The sequence below is a fragment of the Ranitomeya variabilis genome, chromosome 4 (assembly GCF_051348905.1).
Source record: "Ranitomeya variabilis isolate aRanVar5 chromosome 4, aRanVar5.hap1, whole genome shotgun sequence".
Classification (NCBI taxonomy): domain Eukaryota; kingdom Metazoa; phylum Chordata; class Amphibia; order Anura; family Dendrobatidae; genus Ranitomeya; species Ranitomeya variabilis.
In genome coordinates this window covers 488,555,478-488,579,919 of record NC_135235.1, presented here as the reverse complement: position 1 = coordinate 488,579,919, position 24,442 = coordinate 488,555,478, and the positions used below count along the sequence as shown (strand labels likewise).

The 24,442-nt window shown below is 43.5% G+C and overlaps 1 protein-coding gene across 1 annotated transcript in view; it reads left to right on the top strand.

Annotated features, from left to right (window-relative positions):
• The window catches only part of SNTA1 (syntrophin alpha 1), a 78,961-nt gene extending 57,274 nt beyond the window's left edge, over nucleotides 1-21,687 (top strand). The window contains exons 3-8 of the mRNA XM_077251950.1: nucleotides 2,481-2,682; nucleotides 4,099-4,285; nucleotides 4,381-4,511; nucleotides 8,245-8,441; nucleotides 8,754-8,941; nucleotides 19,606-21,687. Of these exons, the coding sequence (XP_077108065.1) occupies nucleotides 2,481-2,682; nucleotides 4,099-4,285; nucleotides 4,381-4,511; nucleotides 8,245-8,441; nucleotides 8,754-8,941; nucleotides 19,606-19,698 (998 nt within the window). The 3' untranslated portion in view covers nucleotides 19,699-21,687. The remainder of the gene's footprint in view (nucleotides 1-2,480; nucleotides 2,683-4,098; nucleotides 4,286-4,380; nucleotides 4,512-8,244; nucleotides 8,442-8,753; nucleotides 8,942-19,605) is intronic.
• The last annotated feature ends 2,755 nt before the right edge of the window (nucleotides 21,688-24,442 follow it).

Below are 24,442 nucleotides of genomic sequence, written 5' to 3'. Positions count from 1 at the left end.
ATCCTTGACTCTGATCTCTCCTTCAAACCACATATCTAAGCCCTTTCCACTTCCTGCCGACTTCAACTCAAAAATATTTCCTGGATCCACATATTCCTTAACCAAGAATCTGCAAAAACTCTAGTGCATACCCTCTTCATCTCCTGCCTCAACTACTGCAACCTCCTGTTCTGTGGCCTCCCCTCTAACCCTCTTACACCCCTCCAATCTACAGTGGATACGGAAAGTATTCAGACCCCTTTACATTTTTCACTCTTTTTTTCATTGCAGCCATTTGGTAAATTCAAAAAAGTTCATTTTTTTCACATTAATGTATACTCTGCACTCCATCTTGACTGAAAAAAACAAATGTAGAAATTTTTGCAAATTTAATTTAAAAAAACTGAAATGGTCACAAGTATTCAGACCCTTTGCTCAGACACTCATATTCAAGTCACATACATGCTGTCCATTTCTTTGTGATCCTCCTTGAGATGGATCTACTCCTTCATTGGAGTCCAACTGTGTTTAATTAAACTGATAGGACTTAATTTGGAAAGGCACACAACTGTCTATATAAGAGCTCACAGTGCATGTCAGACCAAATGAGAATCATGTGGTCAAAGGAACTGGCCAAGGAGCTCAGAGACAGAATTGTGGCAAGGCACACATCCGGCCAAGGTTAGAATAGAATTTCTGCAGTACTCAAGGTTCCTAAGAGCACAGTGGCTTCCATAATCCTTAAATGGAAGAACTTTAGGACCACCAGAAGTCTTCCTAGACCTGGCCGTCCAGCCAAACTAAGCAATCGTGGGAGAAGAGCCTTGGTGAGAGAGGTAAAGAAGAACCCCAAGATCACTGTGGCTGAGCTGCAGAAAGGCAGTAGGGAGGTGGGAGAAAGTTCCACAAAGTCAACTATCACTGCAGCCCTCCACCAGTCGAACCTTTAAGGCACAGTTGCCCGACGGAAGCCTCTCCTCAGTGCAAGACATATGAAAGCCCGCATAGAGTTTGCTAAAACACGCATGGAGGACTGCCAGACTATGAGAAGTAAGATTCTCTGGTCTGATGAGATGAAGATGAACCTTTTTGGTGATAATTCTAAGCAGTATATATGGAGAAAACCAGGCACTGCTCATCACCTGCCCAATACAATCCCAACAATGAAACATGGTGGTGGCAGCATCATACTATGGGGGTGTTTTTCAGCTGCAGGGACAGGACGACTGGTTGCAATTGACGTAAACATGAATGCGGCCAAGTACAGAGAGATCCTGGATGAAAACCTCTTCCAGAGTGCTCTGGACCTCAGACTTGGCCGAAGGTTCACCTTCCAACAAGAAAATGACCCTAAGCACACAGCTAAAATAACAAAGGAGTGGCTTCAGAACAGCTCTGTGACCATTCTTGACTGACCCAGCCAGAGCCCTGACCTAAACCCATTTGAGCATCTCTGGAGAGACCTGAAAATGGCTGTCCACTAACGTTCACCATCCAACCTGACGGAACTGGAGAGGATCTGCAAGGAAGAATGGCAGAGGATCCCCAAATCCAGGTGTGAAAAACTTGTTGCATCATTCCCAAGAAGATTAATGGCTGTACTAGCTCAAAAGGGTGCTTCTACTCAATACTGAGCAAAGGGTCTCAATACGTATGACCATGTGATATTTCAGTTTTTCTTTTTTAATACATTTGCAAAAATTACTACATTTCTTTTTTTTCAGTCAAGATGGGGTGCAGAGCGTACATTAATGAGAAAAAAATGATCTTTTTTTTTAATTTACCAAATGGCTGCAATGAAACAAAGAGTGAAAAATTTAGAGAGGTCTGAATACTTCCTGTACCCACTGTATGTGCTTTTACTAGGCACCCATTGTAAAATATTGCTACATAGACATTCTCACATCAGCACTGACATAAAGGAACTGACATCATCTGCTAAAAAATACTGAAGGCTTAAATATATTTTATACATATGCGCATATTTGCCGGCTGACATTTAGGCACGGTATTTTGGATGATGTTCATTAATGTCAGGATGAAATCTACCAGTAACAGGACATGTCTCTAAGGCTACGTTCACATTTGCGGTCGGCGCCGCATGCGTCATGCGCCCCTATACTTAACATGGGGGCGCATGGACATGCGTTGTGCTGCGTTTTGCGCCGCATGGCCGCAAGCGTTGGACGCAAGAAACGCTTCAAGTTGCATTTTTTTTGCGTCCAACTTGCGGGCAAAAACGGCGCATGCGGCGCAAAACGCAGCGTTTTAGCGTGCGTTTTGCCGCGTTTTTGTTTGCGTTGTGCGCTGCGGCGCCGACGCTGCGGCGCACAACGCAAATGTGAACGTAGCCTTAGTCAAGGGTTGATCACTATCTCCAGGGCATGAAGCAATAATGTTTCCAGTGACAGACCTGCTATTCATATAGTATAGGCCTGGAGTTGTCTTCCTAGTTCATTACATAGTTAATGTACTACTTATTCATCATTTTGTCCCCACAGTGAAGTACATGAAGGAGATATCTCCCTTCTTCAAAGGCTCAACCTCCGGTGGTCCAGTGAGCTGGGAAGGCACATCACCAGCGCCTCCTCACAAGAAGAACTCTCCAGCCTTACCTCCTCGGGACATCAAGGATGGGAAGAGCATACCGCTGAAGATGTGTTATGTATCTCGCACGTTCTTACCTGCTGATCCTGAGCCCAGGTGAGAAAAGGGATAATCCTGATGCTTAGGATTCTCGTTGCAGCATATATGCAGAAGAGAATAAAAGGCCTCCTACTGATGCTGGTGAATTTCTCCTCAGCATACTATTCCAGGAAAGAAGGCCTTAGCACCTGTCTTTCCCTACCAATGTGCCATTAAACATTTTTTGCTCATCCATAAGAGGTGCACGAATCCTACAGCCAAGGGTTATTGGTCCACCCTAAATTCTGCTTCCTTTTCTCATGGGCTATATAACAGTTGCTTTAGTTATAGTACATATAACCTCGGCTTTCATCTTTTCCTACCCAATTTTTTAGCTGGCCCCTTGCCTAGGATTTCTCTAGTTACCTGAGGTTGAGACCGAGACATTGCTGCAGTTCACAGCACAGGAGGAATGAGGACATAATCCATCCAGTGCTGTGCAGCAGAGATGAGTGGCATATAGACGTTAGCTACATAGCTATTTTCAGCAGTATGTGTTGCTGTAAAAAAATCTTAGGTCTTATATTCTTAAATCAACAACAGTCCAATGATCATACCTAGTCAACATACTTGATGCCCCCTTTTGAATTAAATTTCATGGTCCCTCCATTCCAGTCCATGTTTTTCAGTGGTACAAAATGTCCCCTCCCCATCCTCTGACGCACCACCACCTATGATATTAGCGCTGTATCCATTCCTTCTGTGTCACTGGCATCGGCCCATCAGAGGACAGTGGGCATGTCAGTCACCCTCCATAGAGAAATAGACTGTGGCGGCCACATCATGGAGGCCTTTTAGATTGGAAGGTTGTTTTAAGCTGATCCTCTTTTGCCTTCCTCAAGATGAACTCAAGACTGTTTCCAAAGAAATGAAATGCATTTCCAGTTCATTTACAGAATAGGGACCTGTGTACTTGCCAGTTAGGCCTTGTTCACATGTTCAGTATTTGGTCAGTATTTTACCTCAGTAGTTGTAACCCAAAACCAGGAGTGGGTGATAAATCCAGAAGTGGTGACGTGTTTCTATTATACTTTTCCTGATTGTTCCACTCCTGGTTTTGTCTTACAAATACTGAGGTAAGGTACTGACCAAATACTGCTAGTGTGAACGTGGCCTTACAGTCAGTGCCGTCATAATAAAGCCTATAAATACTACATCCACAATATCTCCTTATGATCAGCCATAGTGCCAGTATCAACCCCTGCACTGTGCCCCATAAGTGTACAAATTCTATGTCTGTCATGTAATGCCACCTCAGTTATGATCATGCATTGTCACATTGCTTTGGGAGGCATTACAGGCAGTATAGACTGGTTAGTGCTGCCCTCCTACTAGTGACTGCAGTCAGGAGAGTGGTCACTTCAAGTTCCAGGATGGAACCATATATATACAATATCTTTTTATTTGATTAGGTTTGTCTGTATTTTTATGCAGGTACTTGGAGATTTGTTCAGCAGATGGAAGAGATGTTCTTTTCCTACGAGCAAAGGATGAGGGTACAGCCCAGTCCTGGTTCAGCGCCATACATGCCAATGTCAATGCTCTGATGCCACGAGTCCGAGAAGACGTCAAACAGGTTGTGGGCAAGGATATTAAATCCATGGGCTGGCTGACAGAACAGGTATGGCTTATTGTCTGAGCTTTGCTGATCAAAACGTGCTGCTGTTGGATGCTCTCTCCTCTTGGCTATTGATGTTTTTTTTGTTTTTTTTGTAGCTGCCACAAGATGAAAAACAGAAACTCTTGGCAATTCTCACAGAAAAAGATCTTTTACTATATAACAGCCTCCCCCACACCAGAGATGGCTTCGGTAAACCTGTATTCTGCCATCCACTGATTGCCACCAGGTAACTGAAAAATGCCACTGAGAAGGTCTTCAGTTGTCCACCTTTGGGAACAAATTATTTTTCCTTACTTAAAGGGGACCTGTCACGTGAAAAAACACTGTTAACCTGTAGATATGTGGTCCATTTGCAGGTTTTTAGCATTCTGAACCTATCCAGTGCTTGCACTTTGAGCCGCTCTGCCGGGAGAAAATTAACTTTCCCCCAGGATCGTTCGGGTTTCAGTCACAGAGGTGGCACAGGCATAGGTTCAGTCACCGCTCTGTGTATAGAGAGTGGCCACTGTAACCGCACCCCAGCCCTGACAGCTGGTTCTAATGCCAAGTGTTATCAGTCAGTGCCGGTGGCGTGGTTTCAGCCACAGACTGGGTTTCAAGAGAGAGCCATAATAACAGTCACGGAGGTCTTCAACAGACCCCCCCCCCCAGCCTAATCTTATGTTTGAATCAGCATCGGGGGCAGGAGCAGTGCAGCTGAGTTTACCTGTGCCACATTACAAACCTTTCCTCCTCTCATAGCATGGTCACCTCTGGAGATGTGACAGTAATCACACTCATTGCTGTTGTTCTTAACTTGTAATCACTCTGCAGTGAGATTAGAGTCGGGTATCATTACATCTCACACAGGAGTAGTCCAGAACAGGCAGTTTACTCTTGTGTGAGATCTCACTGTAGAGCGAGTACAAGTTTCTTAAAAACAGCAGACATAATGACTTCTTTCACACTGAAAAACCTGCTCTAAGCCATTGTGGGGGCGTGTTCATTGCTGCCTGCTGATGATTCGTCAGCATCATACAGGGGAGGAAGTACACGGTGCCAAATACTTTGATTGCTAATATGTCTGCAACATAGAGGCGAATTAAAAAAAAAAAAAAAAAACGTTTTATTCCACTCTGCACCCATCATGTGTCCAATTCAAGATGAAAAATGTGTTGAAAGGTCCTCTTAAACCTTATATTTGCAGCGGTGCCCAGGAAATTCAAGTTACACCTCTGCTACGTGGTATTAATAGAGTACATCAGCGGTTAGCAACCAGTCACTCTCCAGCTGCTGTAATACTACAGCTCAGTGCACGTGCATTGGTTGTGGCCCCCTCAATGGAGCGAGACCCCCTGACCCCCACTTTTCAAACATTAATATCGATGTGATAATCTTGGAGAACTACGTCAGGCCATTTTAGATTTAATAGCGTGTTCTAATTCAAAGTAATCTACAGGGCTACTGGATATTTCCAGTTACATAAAGCTTTTCTGCAGAAGGCCAGCAGAGTATAGGCTTTTATATGGCAGCCTGTAGTCTGGAATCTACAGATTATTTTGGTTCCATTCCTATTAATAACAAAACAATAAGTGAATTGTAATTTCCTAATATGTTATGTGAATATTAATTTGCATTATCTGCGCCATAAAATAAATAATAGTACATAACTACTATCTTTGGTTGAAAAACATGAATTCTTCCCACACAAGGAATTCTAAGAAAAAAAAGTTGTGTCTTCGTCTCTTTTGCTGGGATTTGTAAGGATCGGTGATTCATGCTTTAGAGAATTTTTCAAGATTTGCTCATCTCATGCAGGAAGGTTTAGTAAAAGTATAAACCTCTAGAATTTCTTATTTTCCTCACATAAAATGTCATCAATAAATTTCATTTATACGAATCTACTGCCACCTAGTGGCGGGTTACGTGTATAGCAAGTTATCGGTTTTCGTTTATGTTGCTTTTAAACGACACTTTTCCCGAGTTGCTAATAACATAATGTTCTGCGTTGTTTCAGTATTTGGGCAGTTTATAATAATACCAACAAATATAATTTGTAATAAGGAATAGCTGCAGAACATGAAAACTAAGCACACCTAAAATTGACTATTAGTGAGACCTTTGGCTGCCAGTCTTTGCCCCAGGCATGTGTGGCTGACTTTTCCTTTATGTGCCAGTGATATTGGATCAGTTGGGTGCATTCAATTTCCAGAGGTTAAATAAGATGTAGCAAAAACAAAGTTAGTAATAGTGTTTGCATAATAGCCCCAGAGTCTATATGCATAAACTGTAATCAAAATCTTTTATGCAATCCAGAAGTTGTGTCTCCTCCCCAATAATGCCACAGGAGGCTGCCAACTCTGCCTACTCCAGCCTGCTATCAGAAAATTGCTAGATACTTTGTGTTATCCCATGCCTTATGGGTTCATCTGTGCAGGTGAATATAGAAGGGGAGCAAGGGTGGGTTTCACGTGTAGATCCTAAAGAAGGCATGTGTCAAAGTGACATTAAAATGACTGCTAGGACCCAACGTTTTCCAGAAAAGTATTGCCCAGATCATTTCGCTACATCCGCTGGCTTATATTGCTCCCAAAGTATATCTGGTGCCATTTCTTCCCATTTAGGCCACACGCACTCCCGTCTGTCCACCTGAAGAAAGTGCCCACTTTACATGTTCAGATGCCCACTTTTGATGGGCAGGGCTCAGAATGAACACTCTGAATGGTCTGTGGCTACTTAGCTTTGCAATCTGCAAACTCGTTTCTATCACAGCCAGCAGCCATATTTTGGTGACTTTGTCCACAATAGCCTGTTCTGAGGGCTTAGCCTTGAATCCTGACACACATCAAACCTGGGACATAACCTCATCAATACCCCCTAACTAACCACATACATACAGCGAGCACTCTGTAAATCAGGATGGTTTAAGATCAAAAAAGCAATGACAGATTTTCAACCTCTGTGCAGAAGTAATCATGAGGAAAATGGACTTGGATGATTCGAGTGTCAGGGTGAAGATAGGCAGAAGAACCATCAGTAATCTGAGATATGCAGATGATACAGTCCTGTTGGCAGATAGTGAGAACGATTTGAAGAAGCTGATTCTGAAGTTGAGAGAAGAAATCGAGAAGATAGGACTTTACCTGAACGTCAAGATGACCAGGATCATGACTACCACAAACCAAGAAGTCCATATAAAGATCACCAATGAAGAAATAAAAGTGGTCAAAAGCTTTCTTTTTCTTGAGTACCTCATTAACCATAGTTGTATCGATAAGCACTGGGTGTGCATCCATGGTGAACATAGACCAAGTATCAAGGTGCAAGGACATCTCAGTCACTGTCAGACAAAGACTAAACCCTGCATTGTGTTCCCAGTTGTGACATGTGGCTGTGAGATGTGGATACTCACAAAAGCAGACACAAGAAAAATTGATGCCTCTGAGCTGTGGTACTGGAAAAAACTTCTATGAATCTCATGAACTGCTAGGATCATCAACAAAGATGTTCTTGATCATATAAATCCAGAATTGTTCCTGCAATGTTAGACCACCAGATAGAAACTAACCTATTTTGGTCATGTGATAATGGCAAATTCACTAGAATGGGAAATTCTAGTTGGAATCGTCTGTGAAAACGGAAACAAGGGAGACGAAAGACCTGTTGTCTGGGTACCATAGAAATGAAATCAAGAAATTGAAAGAAGGCATAAAAAACGGTGAACTGGCCTACAGAGCATCCATCAGTTGGACACGAATTAATGGGTAGGAAAGTATCTGAGCCATATTATTCATTTTGCAAATTTAGCAGTATGTGCCTGTTTGGCTGGAGCATATTTCAGCAGTTATCTCCATTATTTCTGGGTTTGGCATCACCTATTGCATGAGAAACAACTGGAAACACCTGGTGTGCCAAGCTTAGTTGACCACTGACTGGTTTGTAGTGACCTAATATATTGCTTTTCTCCCCTAATTTCATAGACTCGTACATTCGGGGCCTCCAAAAAGCACCTCATTGTACAACACAGAGCTGACATTTGCCCTCCGTTCTGGCACCCAGAAAGGGGTGGAGACACATTTGTTTAGTGTGGAGACTCAGCGAGACCTGGCAGAGTGGACACGGGCTTTAGTGGATGGGTGCCACAATGCTGCTGAGCTCATACAAGAGGTGACCACAGGTAGGTGTGATATGTTTAACCTGGGACTCCTGCACCCTCTGCCCAGGTTTGTGGGTGGGTATTAAGCCAGTGTCACACTTGCAAGTGCAATGTGAGAAACACCGGCCTTAGTGGAAGTATCCAAGGAGGTGTTGTGGGTAAGCAGGGAATGAATATCACAAGGCCGGGTGGAAAAGAAAGATCTAACTCTAGTACATGTATACTCTTCAGCTACTTGCAGGCATTGGAGTAACTTTACCATTTGCTTATGTTAATATCGGGCCAAAACTTAGATATCATCATGCTTATTTATGTGCCTTTGTCTTTCACCAGCATGTACATGGGGAGGAAAAGAGTGCGCACTTTCCATACACATTGACCAAGGATTCACTCTGTTTACCGAAGAACCTGGACTAAACAGAGTCATCCATCTCCAGAAACCTTTTGATAGACTTCGGATGTCCTCTGATGATGGAGCCAGAATGTTGTATCTGGACTTTGGCAAACCGGAAGGAGAAATTGTACGTAAAGAATGCAATGAATTTTCTAAGACACCACTGCAACCTTGCCTACATCTTTATGGCATTGTTCCAACCATTCTTAAACCCAGATTCACAATTGCTATTTGAGTAGGGTTTCAGAGTACAAAATATGTAGTTTTTTTAAGGCTAGCTTCACGCCAGCGTTCGGCAGGGCGGCGGACGAAAGCCTTCTTCCTCCGTGAAGCCCCGCCCACTGCCGCGCCTCTTCCTTCACCTCCACATACGTCTGCATGCGTCCTGCGTACCCTATCTTTAACATTGGGTACGCAGGCTGTTGTGAAATTGGATTTTGGGCTCCCCCGGTGGCCACTGGTGGAATTGAACTGGTGTGCATCATCCTCTCTGTTCACCTGTTTCCATCATATGTGGGAGTCGCTATTTAGCCTTGCTCCTCTGTCACTTCCATGCCGGTCAACATTGTAATCAGAAGCCTTTGTGTGCATGTTCCTGCTGCTAGACAACTCCCAGCTAAGTTGGACTTAGTCCTTGTTTGTTTTTGCATTTTGTTCCAGTTCACAGCTGTAGTTTCGTTTCTGTGTCTGGAAAGCTCTTGTGATCTGAAATTGCCACTCTGATGTTATGAGTTAATACTAGAGTCTTAAAGTAATTTCAGGATGGTATTTTGATAGGGTTTTCAGCTGACCATGAAAGTGCCCTTTCTGTCTTCCTGCTATCTAGTAAGCGGACCTCAATTTTGCTAAACCTATTTTCATACTACGTTTGTCATTTCATCTAAAATCACCGCCAATATTTGTGGGGGCCTCTGTCTGCCTTTCGGGGAAATTTCTCTAGAGGTGAGCCAGGACTATATTTTCCTCTGCCAGGATTAGTTAGTCCTCCGGCCGGCGCTGGGCGTCTAGGGATAAAACGCAGGCTACGCTACCCGGCTACTGTTAGTTGTGCGGCAGGTTTAGTTCATGGTCAGTTTAGTTTCCATCCTTCCAAGAGCTAGTTCGTATGTTTGCTGGGCTATGTTCTCTTGCCATTGAGAACCATAACAGTTTGACCGGCCTAAAAGGGTTAAATTAATTGACAGAGAAAGGAGAGAAAAGAGAAGTCTGCTGAAGATTTTTTTTTTTTTTTCTCAGTTCTGAGTGTGCTTGTAATTGAATCTCTTGCAAGTCTGCCTATATTGCAGCCTTTCTCTCTCTCTCTCCTTCTAATCCTGGAATGGCTCTGTGTTCACCTGTTTAAAATGGATATTCAGAGTTTAGCTGCAGGTTTGAATAATCTCACCACGAAAGTTCAAAACTTACAAGATTTTGTTGTTCATGTTCCTATATCTGAACCTAGAATTCCTTTGCCTGAATTTTTCTCGGGGAATAGATCTTGCTTTCAAAATTTCAAAAATAATTGCAAGTTGTTTTTGTCCCTGAAATCTCGCTCTGCTGGAGATCCTGCTCAGCAGGTCAGGATTGTGATTTCTCTGCTCCGGGGCGACCCTCAGGATTGGGCTTTTGCATTGGCTCCAGGGGATCCTGCGTTGCTCAATGTGGATGCGTTTTTTCTGGCCTTGGGGTTGCTTTATGAGGAACCTCAGTTAGAACTTCAGGCGGAAAAGGCCTTGATGTCCCTATCTCAGGGGCAAGACGAAGCTGAAATATACTGCCAGAAATTCCGTAAATGGGCTGTGCTTACTCAGTGGAATGAGTGCGCCCTGGCGGCGAATTTCAGAGAGGGTCTCTCTGATGCCATTAAGGATGTTATGGTGGGGTTCCCTGTGCCTGTGGGTCTGAATGAGTCCATGACAATGGCTATCCAGATCGATAGGCGTCTGCGGGAGCGCAAACCTGTGCACCATTTGGCGGTGTCTACTGAGAAGACGCCAGAGAATATGCAATGTGATAGAATTCTGTCCAGAAGTGAACGGCAGAATTTTAGACGAAAAAATGGGTTGTGCTTCTATTGCGGTGATTCAACTCATGTTATATCAGCATGCTCTAAGCGTACTAAGAAGCTTGATAAGTCTGTTTCAATTGGCACTTTACAGTCTAAGTTTATTCTATCTGTGACCCTGATTTGTTCTTTATCATCTATTACCGCGGATGCCTATGTCGACTCTGGCGCCGCTTTGAGTCTTATGGATTGGTCCTTTGCCAAACGCTGTGGGTATGATTTGGAGCCTCTTGAAACTCCTATACCCCTGAAGGGGATTGACTCCACCCCATTGGCTAGCAATAAACCACAATACTGGACACAAGTAACTATGCGGATTAATCCGGATCACCAGGAGATTATTCGCTTTCTTGTGCTGTATAACCTACATGATGTGTTGGTGCTTGGATTGCCATGGCTGCAATCTCATAACCCAGTCCTTGACTGGAAAGCTATGTCTGTGTTAAGCTGGGGATGTAAGGGGACGCATGGGGACGTACCTGTGGTTTCCATTTCATCATCTATTCCCTCTGAGATTCCTGAATTCTTGACTGAATATCGTGACGTTTTTGAAGAACCTAAGCTTGGTTCATTACCTCCGCACCGGGAGTGCGATTGTGCCATAGATTTGATTCCGGGTAGTAAATACCCTAAGGGTCGTTTATTTAATCTGTCTGTGCCTGAACATGCTGCTATGCGAGAATATATAAAGGAGTCCTTGGAAAAGGGACATATTCGTCCTTCGTCATCTCCCTTAGGAGCCGGTTTTTTCTTTGTGGCTAAGAAAGATGGCTCTTTGAGGCCGTGCATTGATTATCGGCTTTTGAATAAAATCACGGTTAAATATCAATATCCGTTGCCACTGCTGACTGATTTGTTTGCTCGCATAAAGGGGGCCAAGTGGTTCTCTAAGATAGATCTTCGTGGGGCGTATAATTTGGTGCGAATTAAGCAGGGGGATGAGTGGAAAACCGCATTTAATACGCCCGAGGGCCACTTTGAGTATTTGGTGATGCCTTTTGGTCTTTCAAATGCCCCTTCAGTCTTTCAGTCCTTTATGCATGACATTTTCCGTGATTATTTGGATAAATTTATGATTGTGTATCTGGATGATATTTTGATTTTTTCGGATGACTGGGACTCTCATGTCCAGCAGGTCAGGAGGGTTTTTCAGGTTTTGCGGTCTAATTCCTTGTGTGTGAAGGGTTCTAAGTGCGTTTTTGGGGTTCAAAAGATTTCCTTTTTGGGATATATTTTTTCCCCCTCTTCCATCGAGATGGATCCTGTCAAGGTTCAGGCTATTTGTGATTGGACGCAACCCTCTTCTCTTAAGAGTCTTCAGAAATTTTGGGGCTTTGCTAACTTTTATCGTCGATTTATTGCTGGTTTTTCTGATGTTGTTAAACCATTGACTGATTTGACTAAGAAGGGTGCTGATGTTGCTGATTGGTCCCCTGCTGCTGTGGAGGCCTTTCGGGAGCTTAAGCGCCGCTTTTCTTCCGCCCCTGTGTTGCGTCAGCCTGATGTTGCTCGGGCCAAGCCTTGTTGTTCTCGGGCTAGTGGATTGTTGTTGCCCTTGCCTATCCCGAAGAGGCCCTGGACGCACATCTCGATGGATTTTATTTCGGATCTTCCTGTTTCTCAGAAGATGTCTGTCATCTGGGTGGTGTGTGATCGTTTCTCTAAGATGGTCCATTTGGTTCCCCTGCCTAAGTTGCCTTCTTCTTCCGAGTTGGTTCCTCTGTTTTTTCAAAATGTGGTCCGTTTGCATGGTATTCCGGAGAATATCGTTTCTGACAGAGGTACCCAATTCGTGTCTAGATTTTGGCGAGCATTCTGTGCTAGGATGGGCATAGATTTGTCTTTCTCGTCTGCTTTCCATCCTCAGACTAATGGCCAGACCGAGCGGACGAATCAGACCTTGGAGACATATTTGAGGTGTTTTGTGTCTGCAGATCAGGATGATTGGGTTGCTTTTTTGCCTTTAGCGGAGTTTGCCCTCAATAATCGGGCCAGTTCTGCCACCTTGGTGTCTCCCTTTTTCTGTAATTCGGGGTTTCATCCTCGATTTTCTTCTGGTCAGGTGGAATCTTCGGATTGTCCTGGAGTGGATGCTGTGGTGGAGAGGTTGCATCAGATTTGGGGGCAGGTAGTGGACAATTTGAAGTTGTCCCAGGAGAAGACTCAGCTTTTTGCCAACCGCCGGCGTCGGGTTGGTCCTCGGCTTTGTGTTGGGGACTTGGTGTGGTTGTCTTCTCGTTTTGTCCCTATGAGGGTTTCTTCCCCCAAGTTTAAGCCTCGGTTCATCGGCCCGTACAAGATATTGGAGATTCTTAACCCTGTGTCCTTCCGTTTGGACCTCCCTGCATCTTTTTCTATTCATAATGTTTTTCATCGGTCATTATTGCGCAGGTATGAGGTACCGGTTGTGCCTTCCGTTGAGCCTCCTGCTCCGGTGTTGGTTGAGGGCGAGTTGGAGTACGTTGTGGAAAAAATCTTGGACTCCCGTGTTTCCAGACGGAAACTCCAGTATCTGGTCAAATGGAAGGGATACGGTCAGGAGGATAATTCTTGGGTGACTGCCTCTGATGTTCATGCCTCCGATTTGGTTCGTGCTTTTCATAGGGCTCATCCTGATCGCCCTGGTGGTTCTGGTGAGGGTTCGGTGCCCCCTCCTTGAGGGGGGGGTACTGTTGTGAAATTGGATTTTGGGCTCCCCCGGTGGCCACTGGTGGAATTGAACTGGTGTGCATCATCCTCTCTGTTCACCTGTTTCCATCATATGTGGGAGTCGCTATTTAGCCTTGCTACTCTGTCACTTCCATGCCGGTCAACATTGTAATCAGAAGCCTTTGTGTGCATGTTCCTGCTGCTAGACAACTCCCAGCTAAGTTGGACTTAGTCCTTGTTTGTTTTTGCATTTTGTTCCAGTTCACAGCTGTAGTTTCGTTTCTGTGTCTGGAAAGCTCTTGTGATCTGAAATTGCCACTCTGATGTTATGAGTTAATACTAGAGTCTTAAAGTAATTTCAGGATGGTATTTTGATAGGGTTTTCAGCTGACCATGAAAGTGCCCTTTCTGTCTTCCTGCTATCTAGTAAGCGGACCTCAATTTTGCTAAACCTATTTTCATACTACGTTTGTCATTTCATCTAAAATCACCGCCAATATTTGTGGGGGCCTCTGTCTGCCTTTCGGGGAAATTTCTCTAGAGGTGAGCCAGGACTATATTTTCCTCTGCCAGGATTAGTTAGTCCTCCGGCCGGCGCTGGGCGTCTAGGGATAAAACGCAGGCTACGCTACCCGGCTACTGTTAGTTGTGCGGCAGGTTTAGTTCATGGTCAGTTTAGTTTCCATCCTTCCAAGAGCTAGTTCGTATGTTTGCTGGGCTATGTTCTCTTGCCATTGAGAACCATAACAGTTTGACCGGCCTAAAAGGGTTAAATTAATTGACAGAGAAAGGAGAGAAAAGAGAAGTCTGCTGAAGATTTTTTTTTTTTTTTCTCAGTTCTGAGTGTGCTTGTAATTGAATCTCTTGCAAGTCTGCCTATATTGCAGCCTTTCTCTCTCTCTCTCCTTCTAATCCTGGAATGGCTCTGTGTTCACCTGTTTAAAATGGATATTCAGAGTTTAGCTGCAGGTTTGAATAATCTCACCACGAAAGTTCAAAACTTACAAGATTTTGTTGTTCATGTTCCTATATCTGAACCTAGAATTCCTTTGCCTGAATTTTTCTCGGGGAATAGATCTTGCTTTCAAAATTTCAAAAATAATTGCAAGTTGTTTTTGTCCCTGAAATCTCGCTCTGCTGGAGATCCTGCTCAGCAGGTCAGGATTGTGATTTCTCTGCTCCGGGGCGACCCTCAGGATTGGGCTTTTGCATTGGCTCCAGGGGATCCTGCGTTGCTCAATGTGGATGCGTTTTTTCTGGCCTTGGGGTTGCTTTATGAGGAACCTCAGTTAGAACTTCAGGCGGAAAAGGCCTTGATGTCCCTATCTCAGGGGCAAGACGAAGCTGAAATATACTGCCAGAAATTCCGTAAATGGGCTGTGCTTACTCAGTGGAATGAGTGCGCCCTGGCGGCGAATTTCAGAGAGGGTCTCTCTGATGCCATTAAGGATGTTATGGTGGGGTTCCCTGTGCCTGTGGGTCTGAATGAGTCCATGACAATGGCTATCCAGATCGATAGGCGTCTGTGGGAGCGCAAACCTGTGCACCATTTGGCGGTGTCTACTGAGAAGACGCCAGAGAATATGCAATGTGATAGAATTCTGTCCAGAAGTGAACGGCAGAATTTTAGACGAAAAAATGGGTTGTGCTTCTATTGCGGTGATTCAACTCATGTTATATCAGCATGCTCTAAGCGTACTAAGAAGCTTGATAAGTCTGTTTCAATTGGCACTTTACAGTCTAAGTTTATTCTATCTGTGACCCTGATTTGTTCTTTATCATCTATTACCGCGGATGCCTATGTCGACTCTGGCGCCGCTTTGAGTCTTATGGATTGGTCCTTTGCCAAACGCTGTGGGTATGATTTGGAGCCTCTTGAAACTCCTATACCCCTGAAGGGGATTGACTCCACCCCATTGGCTAGCAATAAACCACAATACTGGACACAAGTAACTATGCGGATTAATCCGGATCACCAGGAGATTATTCGCTTTCTTGTGCTGTATAACCTACATGATGTGTTGGTGCTTGGATTGCCATGGCTGCAATCTCATAACCCAGTCCTTGACTGGAAAGCTATGTCTGTGTTAAGCTGGGGATGTAAGGGGACGCATGGGGACGTACCTGTGGTTTCCATTTCATCATCTATTCCCTCTGAGATTCCTGAATTCTTGACTGAATATCGTGACGTTTTTGAAGAACCTAAGCTTGGTTCATTACCTCCGCACCGGGAGTGCGATTGTGCCATAGATTTGATTCCGGGTAGTAAATACCCTAAGGGTCGTTTATTTAATCTGTCTGTGCCTGAACATGCTGCTATGCGAGAATATATAAAGGAGTCCTTGGAAAAGGGACATATTCGTCCTTCGTCATCTCCCTTAGGAGCCGGTTTTTTCTTTGTGGCTAAGAAAGATGGCTCTTTGAGGCCGTGCATTGATTATCGGCTTTTGAATAAAATCACGGTTAAATATCAATATCCGTTGCCACTGCTGACTGATTTGTTTGCTCGCATAAAGGGGGCCAAGTGGTTCTCTAAGATAGATCTTCGTGGGGCGTATAATTTGGTGCGAATTAAGCAGGGGGATGAGTGGAAAACCGCATTTAATACGCCCGAGGGCCACTTTGAGTATTTGGTGATGCCTTTTGGTCTTTCAAATGCCCCTTCAGTCTTTCAGTCCTTTATGCATGACATTTTCCGTGATTATTTGGATAAATTTATGATTGTGTATCTGGATGATATTTTGATTTTTTCGGATGACTGGGACTCTCATGTCCAGCAGGTCAGGAGGGTTTTTCAGGTTTTGCGGTCTAATTCCTTGTGTGTGAAGGGTTCTAAGTGCGTTTTTGGGGTTCAAAAGATTTCCTTTTTGGGATATATTTTTTCCCCCTCTTCCATCGAGATGGATCCTGTCAAGGTTCAGGCTATTTGTGATTGGACGCAACCCTCTTCTCTTAAGAGTCTTCAGAAATTTTTGGGCTTTGCTAACTTTTATCGTCGATTTATTGCTGGTTTTTCTGATGTTGTTAAACCATTGACTGATTTGACTAAGAAGGGTGCTGATGTTGCTGATTGGTCCCCTGCTGCTGTGGAGGCCTTTCGGGAGCTTAAGCGCCGCTTTTCTTCCGCCCCTGTGTTGCGTCAGCCTGATGTTGCTCGGGCCAAGCCTTGTTGTTCTCGGGCTAGTGGATTGTTGTTGCCCTTGCCTATCCCGAAGAGGCCCTGGACGCACATCTCGATGGATTTTATTTCGGATCTTCCTGTTTCTCAGAAGATGTCTGTCATCTGGGTGGTGTGTGATCGTTTCTCTAAGATGGTCCATTTGGTTCCCCTGCCTAAGTTGCCTTCTTCTTCCGAGTTGGTTCCTCTGTTTTTTCAAAATGTGGTCCGTTTGCATGGTATTCCGGAGAATATCGTTTCTGACAGAGGTACCCAATTCGTGTCTAGATTTTGGCGAGCATTCTGTGCTAGGATGGGCATAGATTTGTCTTTCTCGTCTGCTTTCCATCCTCAGACTAATGGCCAGACCGAGCGGACGAATCAGACCTTGGAGACATATTTGAGGTGTTTTGTGTCTGCAGATCAGGATGATTGGGTTGCTTTTTTGCCTTTAGCGGAGTTTGCCCTCAATAATCGGGCCAGTTCTGCCACCTTGGTGTCTCCCTTTTTCTGTAATTCGGGGTTTCATCCTCGATTTTCTTCTGGTCAGGTGGAATCTTCGGATTGTCCTGGAGTGGATGCTGTGGTGGAGAGGTTGCATCAGATTTGGGGGCAGGTAGTGGACAATTTGAAGTTGTCCCAGGAGAAGACTCAGCTTTTTGCCAACCGCCGGCGTCGGGTTGGTCCTCGGCTTTGTGTTGGGGACTTGGTGTGGTTGTCTTCTCGTTTTGTCCCTATGAGGGTTTCTTCCCCCAAGTTTAAGCCTCGGTTCATCGGCCCGTACAAGATATTGGAGATTCTTAACCCTGTGTCCTTCCGTTTGGACCTCCCTGCATCTTTTTCTATTCATAATGTTTTTCATCGGTCATTATTGCGCAGGTATGAGGTACCGGTTGTGCCTTCCGTTGAGCCTCCTGCTCCGGTGTTGGTTGAGGGCGAGTTGGAGTACGTTGTGGAAAAAATCTTGGACTCCCGTGTTTCCAGACGGAAACTCCAGTATCTGGTCAAATGGAAGGGATACGGTCAGGAGGATAATTCTTGGGTGACTGCCTCTGATGTTCATGCCTCCGATTTGGTTCGTGCTTTTCATAGGGCTCATCCTGATCGCCCTGGTGGTTCTGGTGAGGGTTCGGTGCCCCCTCCTTGAGGGGGGGGTACTGTTGTGAAATTGGATTTTGGGCTCCCCCGGTGGCCACTGGTGGAATTGAACTGGTGTGCATCATCCTCTCTGTTCACCTGTTTCCATCATATGTGGGAGTCGCTATTTAGCCTTGCTACTCTGTCACTTCCATGCCGGTCAACATTGTAATCAGAAGCCTTTGTGTGCATGTTCCTGCTGCTAGACAACTCCCAGCTAAGTTGGACTTAGTCCTTGTTTGTTTTTGCATTTTGTTCCAGTTCACAGCTGTAGTTTCGTTTCTGTGTCTGGAAAGCTCTTGTGATCTGAAATTGCCACTCTGATGTTATGAGTTAATACTAGAGTCTTAAAGTAATTTCAGGATGGTATTTTGATAGGGTTTTCAGCTGACCATGAAAGTGCCCTTTCTGTCTTCCTGCTATCTAGTAAGCGGACCTCAATTTTGCTAAACCTATTTTCATACTACGTTTGTCATTTCATCTAAAATCACCGCCAATATTTGTGGGGGCCTCTGTCTGCCTTTCGGGGAAATTTCTCTAGAGGTGAGCCAGGACTATATTTTCCTCTGCCAGGATTAGTTAGTCCTCCGGCCGGCGCTGGGCGTCTAGGGATAAAACGCAGGCTACGCTACCCGGCTACTGTTAGTTGTGCGGCAGGTTTAGTTCATGGTCAGTTTAGTTTCCATCCTTCCAAGAGCTAGTTCGTATGTTTGCTGGGCTATGTTCTCTTGCCATTGAGAACCATAACAGCAGGCCATGCGAATGTCTTCGCATGCATCGTTTTGAAGCTGCGCCGACCGCAACAAAATCCAACATGTTGACGCAGGTCAGTGCAGCTTCAAAATGACGCATGCGTAGGTATCCGCATGGCCTGCGTACCCAATGTTAAAGATAGGGTACGCAGGACGCATGCAGACGTATGCGGAGCTGAAGGAAGAGGCGCAGCAGTGGGTGGGGCTTCACGGAGGAAGAAGGCTTTCCTCCGCAGCCCTGCCGAACGCTAGTGTGAAAGCAGCCTAAGGAATGCTTTACTTTTATCATTGAAAACTTAAGTGATAAGGTTATGAAGCAGCAAAACTAGTAGAAAAGTAGCATAATTTTTCAGTAAGTCCTGCATGCATAAAACAGATTATACTGCCAATGGTCAAAAATACTGCCATAAAGTGTGCTATTAATACTGCCCATACAGAGTCCACTTAAAGAGGTTGTCAGACCTTAGGGTACAGGTCTGCCCACTGTGAGGTTTTCTCCAGTGCCGGTGCAAGTAAAAGTGGGTACCATACAGTGGGTAAAAGTTGTACCATACAGTGCCCAAGTATAGTTTCACTGGACTAAATATTGAAGAGCTACAGCCACAGAGTGGCCATTGACAGCAATATCACTCTCCCTGGAACGTAAGTATACACCGTTTTTATTTTAACACGGGTCGTAAATTAATTAAGCTGGGGTTGTATAATATCATCATGTATTGGTTAAAATGGTTTCATACAGTTGGTTACCAAATTCCAATTAGTAGCACCAAAGTGTTCATTCTCTGACGGGTGAGAATTTAAAGGCCCTCACACATTAAATGTTGGGTCAGCCATCTTGAATCCAGTGTGTATGTGGTCCTATAAGATCATGCTGCCGCACACATTAAATGTTGGGTCAGCCATCTTGAATCCAGTGTGTATGTGGTCCTATAAGAAAGTTTCTGTAATCAGCGTGGTTTGAAGTCGAGAAAAATTGGCTGTATGTTTCATTGAATGTTGACTCTGATGGGCAAAGGATTCATATTATTATTTTATATTTTTGATTCTTCTAGCAACTGGATCTTCACTCTTGCCCCAAAACCATCGTCTTCATCATTCACTCCTTCTTGTCAGCCAAGATATCTCGCCTTGGTCTTTTATCCTAAAACCAAAGGGCCTGGAGAGAATGAATTGAGAACCTACGTGGTCCATGCACTAACCCAACTTGAAGGAAGCACAGATCGACTGATAGGTTAAGTAGCTGCCAATGCTGGAAGAGCCGCGGTTTGCCATAATAAATCCTCTGGTGCGCTGCACACTGTGAGAATAATGTGGCGCACACACTCCGCTCCCAGCAATTTAGTGCCTTATGCGTCGTGTGAATTTCATCGTCTGGAGGAGACAAGACTGTCCGTGCCTTCGGATGATTTCTACAATCAGATGTCCTTGACACAAGCTGCAGGAATGCATAGTCTACGCCAGAATCTTATTTTCACTCTTGACTTTACAATTTGTGATTTTTATTATAAGTATATATAAATATATATATGTGTATATCCATACAGAGTTCAGAGCTGATATATTTAATTTTTATTACAGTCAGAACTATGCTTTTGACAAGTAAGTGGCCCAATGGGTCTCTGGGCCATAGGAGGTGGAAGCCGTCCATTGGATTGCATGATCCGCCCGCCATTTTATTAGTACTAATTATATATCTACAGCCAAGACAGCAGTTTTGTGAGCAGAACCAACCTTTATAAAAAATATAATTTTAAGGGTAAATAGAGTCTTCTTTTTCTCCATGGGCTTTGTCTAGTACTGCAGCTTATCCCCCATTCAAGTGAATAAAGAGCTGCAATACCGGACACAGTCTGGGGATAAACGTGGCGCTCTATCTGAAAAGACGGACCCTTTTCTGATCATGGAAACTTCTTTAAATATGAAAATAATGATTGGAGTGTCGTTGTTCCCAATATTTCACATGATCCCACCAGATGAGATATAGAAAGGAGTCAAAAATGGTTTCTCTTACTTTGCAAACCCACTGTTAAATTATTCTAGTAGAACCTGCAAACAGCAGCATAGACCTCAGCTCCCAGGAGATCTGCACGTATATTATAAGGGGATTATATAGGAGGTTTTAGATGGATTTAGGATTTAATGAGCTGACTGCTTTCTGGTAAAGCCTATGTGAACACCACCCTTAGGTCTTGGGTACACCGCTGTATTACAGCTCAGCACAATCTCGTGCTTGGGCCTGTTCAGCGGAGAATACATTTTTTGAGTAATTTATAAACCAAAAGAAGCCATACTGTCCATCACCAATACCTGCTGCTCCTGTTCCAAATCTTACTGAGTCCCAATGTTCTCTGCCAGTGAATGAATGAGTGGGCAGTTCCTGTGTGTGGAGACAGGACCAGGAGGTAGGGACCCAAAGGGACCGGTAAGCATCAGAACGGGATCTGCAGACGATTGGTCAAGTGGGTATGGTTTCTTTAATTTTTCTATTCCACCATGAGCACTCACTGAATAACCCTGTTAAAGGGAATCTGTCAGCAGGATTTTCCTATTTAATCTGAGAGTAGCATAATGTAAGAACAGAGATGCATCACTTATTGGCCTGCTTGCTGTTGATTTTATTAAATCAGTGTCTTATCAGCAGGAGATTATCACTATAGGACTACTAGGCCATGTAGTCCTCCTGTTCTGTGTAAGCCCACCCAAACCAGTGATTTACAGCTTTCTGCCTATGCAGAGTACACAGACTGCTGCCATTCAGTGCTCCTCTCAAAACTTAGTGACAGATTCCCTTTAAGATGTTGCAAATACAAGTGACACATACAGAGGCTATTTCTATTGGATGCCATACTTATGGCTTTTAGGTAGTACACCTGCCATGTGCATGTGGCCCAAATATGTCTAACTGGTAAATAAATAGTATTGTATTCTTATAGTAATATATAATATTACTATGCAAATACCATTTATTTACATATATATATATATAGCACAGAGTTATAGACTGAAGGATGTCACATTTTCATTTTCACTGATCATGGCTCTAATCTGATATTCATTCTACCAGATGTTAGCCGCACAATAACTATTTTTTTCTCGTTTGTTACAATTATAAATAAAGCTATAGTAAAATTTGATTTTGATTGTTTTAATTTCATTTTTTTTTTTTTTTAACCGCTTCACAACATTTGACGTAAGTTCACGACATGGTCGATCATGCGGATACAAGAGCAGTGATTCAGACGGAACCTCCGGTGGAAGATTCCCTATGATGAGGCAGATGGAGGCACTGTGGACACTGTCTGACCTTTGATCCAGGGGTGTCCGTCTTTTTAAGCGTGCATAAAAGCACACACAGTTTTGTGCACCTTTGAAAAGATGGACACCACTGAACAGAGGCCACACGAGAGTAAATCTGCTGCCTCATTATAGTGAATGGATCCCTCTGGGGTTTCATCTGAATCACCCCACTCAGAGATTTAGATGGAAGCCCCAAAGTAAGTGCTCAGCGTAGAGAGCCGGATAACTGTGATCCCAAACGTTATGTAAAATGCTCACAATAAAAGCTCAACTCAATCGACAAAAAATGCAGGTCCACATTCAGGTCCATAATTTTTCAATGGAAATATAGGGGGCTTCTATGTTACTGGTAGCACAAAGGCTCTGGAAAAGCACCATGACTCCTTGTTCCCCCAAAAATCCACCTATTTTGCGCTCCCAAACCCAAGGTCCCCTCTGAGCCCCAGTATGCTTAAACCATATATAACGGCCACATGTTTGGCATTTCTGTAGTGATGAGAGCCCACCTAATTTACAGATGAATATCTCCAGAAATATAAGCTGGGCTTAATGTGCCGGACACTACAAAGTACAGACACTACAACGTCCTGGGCATTGCTATGTACGGGCACTACACTGGTAGATTTGCAATTTTCACTTAGCAACATCCATTGGTTCTCGTTTCTAGAAAACACCAATGGAGTCAAAATCATCACTACACCAGTGGATTATTTCCCAGAGGGGGGTAATTTACAAAATGGGGTCACTTCAGGGGGCATTCTGCTCTTCTGGCATTAAGGACTCTGTATATGGAGTCCGCAAATTATTCCATAATTTGCTCTGCGAGAGTCAATTAGCACTCCGGCCCTCCAGAATCTTGCCATGTGACTAAGCAGTATGGCTAAGACACATATGGGGTTTTAGTACTTTCAGCAGAAATTGTGGGACAAATTTTGGTGCCATTTTTCTCATTTCCCCATGTGAAATTTTTTTTGTGGTAAAAATGTAATTACTTTTTCTTTACTGCCCAACGGTATAAAATTCTGCGATACACCCGTGGTGTCAATATGATCATTTCACCCTTAGATTAATTAATTGAGAGGTCTAGTTTGTAAAATGGAGTCACTTATGGGGGGTTCTGCTATTTTGGCACCTCACGGGATCTACCAGTGGGTCTTGGCACCCGCAAACCATAGCATCTGCACTATAATATGGCGCTACTTCCCTTCTGAACTTACAATTGTTCCTGAAAAGTAGTTCATGATTACTTGCAGGGTATTGGTGCACTCAGGAAAGATTGCACAACAAACTATACAGTCCATTTTTTCCTATTAGCCATTATAAAAATACTACATTTGGGACTAACAGAATATTTTAGTGGTAAAAATTTAATTATTCTTCTTTATGGTATAAAATTCTGTGAGGTACATGTGGTGTCATCATGCTCCCTGCACCCCTAGATTAATTCATTTGGGAGTGTAGTTTGAACAATGGGGTTATGGAGGGGTACCACTGTTCTGTCACCTTAGGGGCTCTGCCAGTGTGACATTGCACCCTCAAACCATTCCAGCAAAATTTGAACTCAAATATGGAGCTTCTTCCCTCCTGAAGTTTGCACTGTGCCTCAAAAGTATTTTTTATCCACATATGGGGTGTATTGGCGTGCCCAGGAGGAATTGTGTAACAAATTGTACCATTCATTTTCTACTATTATTCTATTTGAAAATTAAAAAGTAGAAGCCAAAGCTACATTTTTGTCTAAAAAATGGTAATTTTGCATTTACTTAGCCAATGGTATACAATTCTGTGAATTGCCTGAGGGCTAAAAATGCTCACTATACTACCTAGATTAAGTTTTCAAGAGGTGTAGTTTTCAAAATGGGGTCATTTGTGGGGTACTCTGCATGTTTTGGCATGTCAGGAGGTCTTCAAATGTGACATGGCATCTGCTACCGGTATCTATTCCAGCTAAAATGGCTCTCCAGAATTCAATTGGTGCTCCTTCAATTCCAATCCCTGCAGTGTACCCAAACATTAGTTTTCCACCACATATGGGGTATCGGTGTACTCAAGAGAAATTGTACAACAAATTATATGGTCCATTTTCTTCTGTTACCCTTTTAAAAATGAAAAATTGGGGGTTGAAGTAACATTTTTGCGGGACAAATGTGTTTTTTCATTTTTCACCGCTCAAAGTTCTAAAACTCTGTGAAGCACCTGTAGGGTATTTTCTGTCTTATAGGCCCCTCAAAGTCACTTCAAATGTGATCTGGTCCCTAAAAAAAATTGTTTTTGTAAATTTTGATGGAAAAATTAGAAATTGCTGATACATTTTTAATCCTAACAGAAAAAGTATGTTTCAAAAATGATGCTGATGTAAAGTAGACATGTGGGAAATGTTATTAACTATTTTATGTGATATAACACTCTGGTTTAAGGGCATAAAAATAATGTTGAAAATTGATACATTTTCTCAATTTTTGTCAAAATTCCGATATTTTCACAAATAAAGACCAAAAAATATTGATTGAAATTTACCACTAACATGAAGAATAATGTGCCACAAAAATAATCGTAGAATATCTGGGATGCATTGAAGCATTCCAGAATTAT